Below are 11119 nucleotides of genomic sequence, written 5' to 3' on the forward strand. Positions count from 1 at the left end.
TTACAAAAAAACAACGCCTTGGGCACATGTGCCAGCTAAGTAAATAATAAAAATTAAATAATTAAGATTTGTGGGTATAAATGGAAATTTCAAAATTTCAATATAAAAATGTCTTCTCTTTTGTTACTTTACTATTTGCTTGACATCAATAAAAATTGATTACAAAAAAACAATAAAAAAACAATGCCTTGGGCACATGTGCCAGCTAAAAAATAATAAAAATTAAATAATTAAGATTTGTGGGTATAAATGGAAATTTCAAAATTTCAATATGAAAATGTCTTCTCTTTTGTTACTTTACTATTTGTTTGACATCAATAAAAATTCATTAAAAAAAGAAGAAAAACAATGCCTTGGACACATGTGCCAGCTAAAAAAATAATAAAAATTAAATAATTAAGAGTTGTGGGTATAAATAAAATCGGATAACCATTATTTAAATGACTTGTTTTAAGGTTTTATTTAAGAAAATAAGCATGTGTCTATTTGCTGCCTGTTACCTGCACTACATTTTAAAAGTGCTCTATGTAGGGGTAAACAGTTGGGAAGGCTTACTGCCACACAGATGTAGCAGAGAAAGCAGAAAGAAGAAGCTATTGGCAAATAAAAATGATTGCAGCCTTTTATATAAATTTGAACATGTTGACTGGTATGGGGTTTTGCCCAAGATCAGTACATATTAGTTTTTATATATTAAGGTTGCAGTTTTTGTTTTTTTAACAATATACTTTAAAGAACAAGCAAAAGCTATTAAGTATATTTTATATGGCAAATTGCTGTCAATTACTGGCACAACTGTAGTAAAAAAACACTGCAAATCTGTCGTGAACCAAAACACACAACACGCATTTCTGTAACTACACAGCGGTGTCTTTGCTAACATGCAGCTCTCTGATCTCCCACAGAGGGGGCTGCCAAAGCAACGCAGGGCTTGCTAGGTACACCCAGAATGTGCTTCCTTGTGGGTAGACAAACGCGTGCAAGACTGTGTTACCATACCTGACACTGAGCTCACGCTGCAGCGAGTTACAGTGAGAAGGCAGTCCAAGAAATGCACATTCACAGAGAAAAAACAAAAATTAAAATGAGCATTCAGCACTTCTTTGTTAGTATTATCAGCACAAACAAATAATGTGGTGTTTAGTTACATAGACATGCACTACGTGAAACATAGGATGCTTCTGGCTTGAGTTTGTCTCTCTGTTTCCCAGCATGTCTAGGTAACACTCAATTTTGCACTTCTTTCTTTCTTTTATTTATTTCCAAATATTTATCAGAATATCTTCTAACAAATCATTCATTTTATTTTTAAACATTTTCTGGAGTTTATGAGCTTGCAATAAAAACACAAACTGGAACAAGATGTCTAAGGCTTGTTTATAAGTGAGCAAGGTAAAACTTGTGAATAAATTTAAAAGACACTACAGCACTCTGGTTGTAAATGTGTGTCGTGATACAGAACATTCAAGCCCAAGTGCCTCAGTGGCCTGCAACCAGTTTAGTAATTTCAAACTGATTTCTGTTTTTTAATAACACCGCTCATCAGATGACTCAACTGAAGATAACATTGCGTTACTCGTCTATGAAATTCAGATGATTACTGCTCTCAGACACATTAGTGCACAAATGGAGATTCAGTCTCGGCTTTTTCCTCAGAGCATCTTGCTGGCAGACTACTTTAGAGTTAAACAACTTCCAGATTTTAGCCTGTTCACTTTTTTATGCATAGTTTTCATGTTTTCCATATGTCTTTGTGGATTATTTTTTTTTGCAGCACACATCCCAAAGACGTGCATGTTCAGTTACAAGTGAAACCTAAATCTGGCATGGTATGAGCGAGAGTGGCCGAGGGTCCAGAGACAAGTGCCTCCTGCCTTGTGTTCAAAATTGCTACTGTAGCCCCAAAACATTGATAAATGAATCGATGTACTTGTTAACATTTTAAACTGTTAGATAACAATGAGGTATAAACCACATTGCAGTCAACATTTGTACCCATGTGTGTGCCTAAATATATGAAGCTGAATGCGTATTGGTGTGTTTGTCTGGTATTCACCCTTTCTCTACCACATTCTGTATAGGGGAGACCACGGGCCACGATTTATTCTGAAATTTGCCCCCCTGGAGAACTTTATTTAGTGACCACTCCTGTGCTTTATTAGTAAAGTGCCCTAGATGGCATGATTGGACTTGGCATAGGCGTGTAAAGCTGCACCACGCAGTGGGTTTATTCAGTGACATTTATGTAGATAATGCAGAATTCATTTTGTGACAACACCTGCACTTTACTGCTCCCTGGGTAGCACTGAGCACCTCAGTAAGTTTACCCTAAAGCAGCTGTTTTAACATCAAATTAGGAAAAAACAGATGCAGATTAAGGTCCACCAAACCATAGCTTTTTCTGAAAAGCTAACCATTTGTAGAAGCTTTTGACTCTGTAATAACAGGAAAAAGACACTGAATTCATGAACATGCCACAGTTACAGCATCAACTGGTTAGAATGAACAAACACCTGACGCTGGCATTCTACCAGGGCTGCCAATTCTGAAGAGGAGCCATAATCGGCATCTGTAGCCTAAAGACTGTAACATTCACAAGCATCAGTCTCAATTTTCTATATTTTAATCAATCTATCAGTTCTTTTGTAGTAGTCATTTCTGAGACTGCTTACAAAGAGCAAGAAAGGCCATTAAATGAAATGAGAATTTCAGTCAACAACAAGCAGTGACCTCAAGTGAAAAAATGGATTCAAACAGAAACATGTGGCTGCTGTAGCATTCTAGGACTTGCGGAAGTGAACACACAGTGAACCATCAACTAGAGAAAGGTTTATCTAATTATAGCCTCCATGCACAATTTCAAAGACATTTACTTAACCACTCCAACAAGTTTAGGTAAGTGGCGGCCATAAATAATCAAACTGTGTAACTCCTGTTGACTGCTACTTCGTTTAAACAGGGAGTCAGTTAGATTGTATATAGCTATCAACTGGGATGGTACACAGTGGGGAGCTTGATGCCTTTCAGCTCCAGAGTCCCGGGTTCAAATCCTGGGATGGGTGGAGTTTGTACATTCTCTTGTTTCTGTGTGTTTCTTCTCCTTTCATCTCAAAACTATGCATGTTAAAAGAAATGGCGACTATGAACAGCCCCGCTATGAATTAACTAATGAGCACCCTGTGATGGCCTCGTCCTCCGTAGGGTTGGTTTACACCTCTGATTAGGAAATGGGTGGATTGTATTTATTGCTGCAAGTTATGGCTTGTGTTGAAGTCAAAAACACCTTAGTGCTCCATATTATAGTACACCGTGGAGTGTGGTCAAGTAAGAAACAGAAATACTGTATATGTGGCACTGATGAATGAACATCAGTTCAATGTAGAATGTTTAATTTAATAATAGATCTGTTAATAACAAAAGTATCTGGATTTTTGTCTGTCAAGTTAAAACAGATGTTTTGAAATAAGTTCTTTATAGTCACTTATCATGGCGACATGTTGCATGTTGGTGCAAGAAAGAATTTCACTATACTCTGTACTTGTGAAAATAATGACCATATAGTTAGAAACTATAATTTCTCCAGTAATGAAAACATAAATTTGAAAAAAAAAATAATAATAATTTTCAGAAACAGTAAATTATTCCATTACACAACAATGTACATACACTGCATCCGGAAAGTATTCACAGCGCATCACTTTTCCCACATTTTGTTATGTTACAGCCTTATTCCAAAATGGATTAACAACACCACCCCATAATGACAACGTCAAAAAAGTTTACTTGAGGTTTTTGCAAATTTATTAAAAATAAAAAAACTGAGAAATCACATGTACATAAGTATTCACAGCCTTTGCTCAATACTTTGTCGATGCACCTTTAGCAGCAATTACAGCCTCAAGTCTTTTTGAATATGATGCCACAAGCTTGGCACACCTATCCTTGGCCAGTTTCGCCCATTCCTCTTTGCAGCACCTCTCGAGCTCCATCAGGTTGGATGGGAGGCATTGGTGCACAGCCATTTTAAGATCTCTCCAGAGATGTTCAATCGGATTCAAGTCTGGGCTCTGGCTGGGCCACTCAAGGACATTCACAGAGTTGTCCTGAAGCCACTCCTTTGATATCTTGGCTGTGTGTTTAGGGTTGTTGTCCTGCTGAAAGATGAACCGTCACCCCAGTCTGAGGTCAAGAGCGCTCTGGAGCAGGTTTTCATCCAGGATGTCTCTGTACATTGCTGCAGTCATCTTTCCCTTTATCCTGACTAGTCTCCCAGTTCCAGCCGCTGAAAAAGATCCCCACAACATGATGCTGCCACCACCATTCTTCACTGTAGGGATGGTATTGGCCTGGTGATGAGCGGTGCCTGCTTTCCTCCAAACGTGACGCCTGGCATTCACACCAAAGAGTTTAATCTTTGTCTCATCAGACCAGAGAATTTTGTTTCTCATGGCCTGAGAGTCCTTCAGGTGCCTTTTGGAATACTCCAGGCGGGCTACCATGTGCCTTTTACTAAGGAGTGGCTTCCGTCTGGCCACTCTACCATACAGGCCTGATTGGTAGATTGCTGTTGAGATGGTTGTCCTTCTGGAAGGTTCTCCTCTCTCCACAGAGGACCTCTGGAGCTCTGACAGAGTGACCATCGGGTTCTTGGTCACCTCCCTGACTAAGGCCCTTCTCCCCCGATCGCTCAGTTTAGATGGCGGCCAGCTCTAGGAAGAGTCCTGGTGGTTTCGAACGTCTTCCACTTACGGATGATGGAGGCCACTGTGCTCATTGGGACCTTCAAAGCAGCAGAAATTTTTCTGCAACCTTCCCCATATTTGTGCCTCGAGACAATCCTGTCTCGGAGGTCTACTGACAATTCCTTTGACTTCATACTTGGTTTGTGCTCTGACATGAACTGTCAACTGTGGGACCTTATATAGACAGGTGTGTGCCTTTCCAAATCATGTCCAATCAACTGAATTTATCACAGGTGGACTCCAATTAAGCTGCAGAAACATCTCAAGGATGATCAGGGGAAACAGGATGCACCTGAGATCAATTTGGAGCTTCATGACAAAGGCGGTGAACACTTCAATTATTCACTTCACTTCACTTCTCAATTATTTTATTTTTAATAAAGTTGCAAAAATTTCAAGTAAACTTTTTTCACGTTGTCATTATGGGGTGTTGTGTGTAGAATTCTGAGGAAAAAAATGAATTTAATCCATTTTGGAATAAGGCTGTAACATAAAATGCGGAAAAAGTGATGCGCTGTGAATACTTTCCGGATGCACTGTACACCACAGGGATAACTGTAGCACTTAGGCAGCATGGTGACGCAGCAGTTAATAGCTCTACAGACCTGGAATCCACTTTGTGACCACTTACATGCTCAGTGTTTGGGCATTTTTATGTGTTTTTTGGTATTATGAATATTATTATTATTTTATTTAAATATTATTTAGTAGTATTATGTACTGTATATACTGTATGTCTCCGACTTCATTCCTTGTGTTTTATGTATGGAACCACCAGAGGCTGGACCATCAAGGTTGTCACTGCTAAAAGCCACCCTCAGCTTTTATCTTCAGATTGAGGCGATACTCCCTCAGAGTGTCATTGTGTGTTGTGGATTGCAGATATTTAGTACTACTCTTATTTTTTTTTATTGTGGGTTTATTCTGCATTTTTGGTTGCTGTTCATTGGATTACGGGTTGCACTTCTTAGGTTTTGGTTACTTTTTTGGCAAACCCTTTTTGCCTCTTCTTTTGGCATTTGTCCTTTAAAACCAGAGGCTCCTGGTTATCCTCTCCCTTGAAGCACATTTTTATGCATTTAATGTGTTTTTTTAATCTTTTCAAGAGTTTGCAGGCCTTGAAGCCTTCTTTTTGAGTTTGGGGATAACCTGCCAAGGGCGAGTCTTGCTTCTAGGCAGACTAGTCGAATCCTGGTGTCAGATTTATAAAACTTGTGTACACTGAAAAAGATGTTCCAAAATGTGTGTCTGCAGCTTTCCACACAAATGTCAGGATTAATTAAAGAAAACTTGACAGGAGAACTTACGTATATTACGACAACTTTGTCCCATCCACATGCAACATTTCAGATAAGCTGGAAAATGATGTCACCCTTGATGAAGCAGGGAAATGCAGTCAAATCAGCCGCTATTATAATGTGTATTGACATGACAAATGCATTGCACCTCAAAAGTGGCAATTATGATGCAAAGCCTTTATTTTAGTTTGCTTTCAAGAGGGTTAATGCTGTATAAAAGAAAGTTTTTTTCGGGGAGCTGACTGACAGGTCAGCTTTACTCTGTCATGCCTGCTGTGCTGGAAGCCATTAACAGACAGACAAGGCGCTAAATCCAGCTCTTGTACGGTTTTGGGTTCACATACATAAAACATGTTTTTGCCAACATAAAAAGGCAATTTGCAGCAGTGTCCAGTTCTCTTAACATAATCTAATTACTTACAGCAACTGCATTAATATTTTAATAACAGCAGCTAGGGAGAAGGAAGTTAGGAAGTTGCTTTTGTTAACCATGAGTAGTTACATTCTATTAACAAGAGGGATTCATTTGTGATGCCAGGATGAGACTGACAAACATCGAGTCGTGATTCATTTATTTTGAGGCAAAGTCAGATATGACTGTACTGTATATGGTGACTGGCTTGTTGGTAAGGTAATTGGCAACCTTCAGGTTTTTCATATGGCGTGTTCTATTTAATGTAGCAGCAATTACATCATTACATGAGACAGGTAATAGTGGCTAGCCACTCAGACGCTGGCACCTCATGCAGTTCCCTGACCCCCAGAACACAGAGGAGAGGCGCTATAATGCTGTGCACGCTCTTATGCTCTCAGTGGCAGAGCAGCCAGATACTTTTGAATGCTTGGGGGACTCGGTGCATTAGGTGGGCGGCTGCTCTACCAGCCAATGAAGTTCTGCAGTGTTGTGATTGCATATGTCTGAGGCTAATTAGCATAGTCCATATATGGATGCTTCAGGGTGTTTGAGGGGTATTCATGTACGTCCATTTACAAGATGATTGTGATTTATAACAGTAAATCACATTGAAATGTGTGGACACCAAGTTTCATAAATCGGATTTTGTTTAGCGTATGCATCTTCCCGTTTTTTATGGCATTTGCATACTCCCATTCTTGAATCGATGAAATGTTTTATACAGTAAATGAGACCCCTGGTATGGGTGTTTGCTTGTTTTGAAGCCAGTTCACCCTTCTGTGATCTTTGAGTTTCATTATCATTAACTCCACACAGAGTGCCTGAGCCAAGACTGAACTTAAGACTTGGGCGCTTTGAGGCGGCAACACGAACAACTGTGTCACCCTGTTTTAGTGTAATTGTCTTTGAAATACAACTGTAAACTTCACATAATTTGCAGGGTAATGATTGTCAATACGTATATTTTTAGTTATCTTTTATTATTTTCTATCATGCTAAGAGAAGCAGAACATGCTGTTTTTTTTTCACCAGTTATAGACAGTGTCACAGCCAAAGTCATCACACCACATGCCTCCATCTTCATTTGTGAGGTTTGTGTCTGCACCTTACCAAATACCAAAACTGAAGTAGTACTGCTGGTCAGAAGCCACAGGCCTGGTTTTCTTTCCAGGAAGGTTTTGATCCATTATTAAAAGTGCAAGAGAAAACTACTGAGGAGCTCTTAATTTATCTCTCCATTTAAAAGGTACTCACCTCTTCTAGTTGACTGTGAACATGCTGTACAATAAGGTCAATGGCAACCATATTTCCTCCACCTTTTAAATTAAAGAAAAACAAAAAAAAAGTGCTAATGAAGAATGTAGGTTTTCCAAAAAAAAAAATCAACAAGAAAAAAAATATCAATATGTAAAATAAAAGGCTTTAAATTGTCTTGGAAAGATTCCTTTGAAAAAAGCATAATCTTCCACAGTGGTCATAAAAATGTACTGAAAATTCTGATGAACATCAGGATCTCAATAATACCATAAAACAAAAGGCGTATTTTTTCATTCCTAAAAATATGTGAATCTAAAGAATTATGCTTAATGATAATACAAATTGTTGATGTGTAAAGACATGCAGTAGTTAAACTTGTGGGTGGGTGTGTGTGTGTTTAATATAGCCTATTGCTCAAAAAATTAAGGGAATTCTTAATCATTACTGTCTCTCCCCAAGTCAATTACACTTCAAGAATATCAATCTGTGCAGTTAGGAAGCATAAGCGATTATGAATCAACTTCACCTTCTTTGGTGCAAATGAAAGTGACAACAAGTGCATTGGAGAGGCAAGACAACCCTCAAAAGAGAATGGTGTGCAGGTGGTGACCACAAACAATTGTTCTCTCCTTATCCTTACTGACTGAGTCACCTCTAGTTTTGCATTTTGCTACCTGCCCAGGGTTTGTTTCCTGCCTTGCGCCCTGTGTTGGCTGGGATTGTCTCCAGCAGATCCCCCCGTGACCCTGTAATTAGGATATAGTGGGTTGGATAATGGATGGATGGATACTGTCCTTGTAACCACTGGTAGCATGACAAGGCACCTACAGATGATTCAGGTTGCACACATAGTCCAGCTTCTCTGGGATGGCCCATCCATGCATGCCGTCACAAGAAGTTTTGCTGGGTGTATACATACATATATACAGGGAGTGCAGAATTATTAGGCAAGTTGTTTTTTTGAGGATTAATTTTAATATGGAACAAACACAGTACTATCAGTCAATCCAAAATGTTAATAAACCTGAAACCTGAATGTTTCACAACGGAAATGTGAGTGTGAACATCATCAGGGGAATACATATGTGCGCACAATTATTAGGCAACTATTAGTGTGCAGATTTATTATGCAACTAAAGGAAAAATGAAAATTTTCCCATCTCACTTGTTTATTTTCATCTGTTATAGTGAGAATAATAAACAAACACCTCAAAATTTACAAATAAACATCTCTGACATTTCAAAAAAAATCAATCAATGACCAATATAGCCACCCTTCTTTCCAATAACAGTCATAAGCCTTTCCATTCATGGAGTCTGTCAGTTTCTTGATCTGTTGACGATCAGCTTTTGTGGAGCAGTGACTACAGCCTCCCAGACACTCTTCAGAGAGGTGTATTGTTTTTCTCCCCCCTAATCTAGCGTTTAAGAAGTGCCCACAAGTTCTCGATAGGGTTTAGGTCAGATGAGGAAGGGGGCCATGTCATTATTCCTTCATCTTTAAGGCCTTTACTGGCTGGCCACGCAGTGGAGAACTTCGATGCAAGTGATGGAGCATTGGCCTGCATAAAAATCATGGTCTTTTTCCTGTATCACTGTTTGAAGAAAGCGTCTTCGAAAAAACTGGCAGTAGGTTTGGGAGTTGATTTTGAGTTCATCTTCAATGCAAAAGGTCCAACTAGCTCATCTTTAAAAATACCAGCTCATACCAGTACCCCACCTCCACGTTGGAGTGGAGCTCTGTGCCCATTACTGATCCACAGGTCCATCCATCTGGTCCATCAAGAGTCACTCTCATCTCATCGGTCCATAAAACCTTTGAAAAAATCTGTCTTCAGATATTTCTTGGCCCAGTTTTGACGTTTCAACTTATGTTTCTTGTTCAGTGGTGGTTGGGTTTCAGCCCTCCTTACCTTGGCCATGTCTTTGAGCACTGAACACCTTGTACTTCTGGGCACTCCAGGTAGGTTGCAGCTCTGGAATATGAAAGTACTGGAGGATAATGGGTTCCTGGTAGCTTCACGCTTGATTCTTCTCAAATCTTTGGCAGCTAATTTGTCTTTTGTTCTCAACACGTTTCTTGCGACCCTGTTGACTATTTGCAACAAAATGTTTGATGGTTCTGTGATCACACACCAATATCTTAGCAATTCCAAAAGTGCTGCATCCCTCTGAAAGACTTTTTACAATTTTTGACTTTTCAGAGTCAGTTAAATCTCTTTTTTGGCCCATTTTGCCTGAGGAAAACTAGCTGCCTAATAATTCTGCACACCTTGATATAGGGTGTTGATCTCCTTAGGCCACACCCTCCCTCATTACACAAATACACATCACCTGACGTGCTTAAATCCAGTAAGCATTCAAGTTAATACAGCTTGGAGTTGGAATATACGCATTAAAAATGATGATATGGTCAAAATACTCACTTGCCTAATAATTGTGCACACAGTGTACTGTCACACACCTGCACATGGGAGGCAGTTTGTCCCCAAAAACTCCTGGGGCTTTAGTACAGTGTACTGGACAGTTCTGAGACATACTGGGATGTGGCAGAGTGCACTGACTCTTTTTCTCCCTTTCCTGTAGACCATTCACGGGAGATTCCACCAGGTCCTCTTGACGTCACTTCCGGGACCGAGCCTATAGAAGGAAAACTTGCTGGCTCCGGCCCCTGTGATGTCACGCCCAGGCTCGAACCAATGGCTGAAGACCTTCATGAGCCTGACCCCTCTGACTTCACTTCCTGTCTTCCACTTTAAAAGCCTCCACCTTTTCCCTATTCCCTCAGTTCTGTTTTGGACTCGGTTTTGTACACATCAGTGCTGTATCTATTTAAGCAACTTTGCAGCCAGGAAAACAATTATACGGGTGACTGCCCCAAACACTTGTATGACTCTGTGTCGAGTTTGTGACAATACGCATTATATACATATATATATAATATATATATATAATATATAATATATACATATATATATTGTGAACGCTGGCCCCGGCACAGACAGACGGACATCATTTTGTCACCACACACCATTTATTTACAATACTATTTACAATGTTCTCTCACGTGCACCCCCAGTGCCTTCTTGCACCGATCTCCCCAAGTCCAGGCCACACAGTCCTTTTGCCTTCCTGGCCGCCTCCCGTCCTCTCTCTCCAGCTCTGTCCGCTTCCTCAAGACATCCACCAATGACTGGATGGAGGCGGCCCCTTAAATAATGCCCCCGGATGAGCCCCAGGTGTTTCCGGCCTCTTCTCCTTAGCCACGCCCTAGCGTGGCGGAAGTGTCGGCTGCCTTCCTGGCGGCTCTCCGGGCCCACACAAAGTCTTCCCCCCGGCACTTCCTGGTGTGGCGGAAGTGCCGGGCTCCCGGGATAATTAGGCACCGGGGCGCCGCCTGGCGGTGG

At 40.3% G+C, this 11119-nt stretch overlaps 1 protein-coding gene across 7 annotated transcripts in view; it reads right to left on the reverse strand.

Annotated features, from left to right (window-relative positions):
• LOC120514699 (uridine-cytidine kinase-like 1) overlaps positions 1–11119 on the reverse strand; it is a 95939-nt gene that overhangs the window by 19563 nt on the left and 65257 nt on the right. For 6 of the 7 annotated variants that reach the window (XM_039735203.1, XM_039735202.1, XM_039735209.1 and 3 more), the window contains exon 7: positions 7710–7771. In XM_039735203.1, coding sequence (XP_039591137.1) covers positions 7710–7771 — 62 coding nt within the window. Of the gene's footprint in view, positions 1–999; positions 1017–7709; positions 7772–11119 lie in introns of all 7 variants that reach the window. The other variant, XM_039735204.1, reaches the window with a different exon arrangement.

The sequence above is a fragment of the Polypterus senegalus genome, chromosome 14, assembly GCF_016835505.1.
Source record: "Polypterus senegalus isolate Bchr_013 chromosome 14, ASM1683550v1, whole genome shotgun sequence".
NCBI classification, from domain to species: Eukaryota; Metazoa; Chordata; class Cladistia; order Polypteriformes; family Polypteridae; genus Polypterus; species Polypterus senegalus.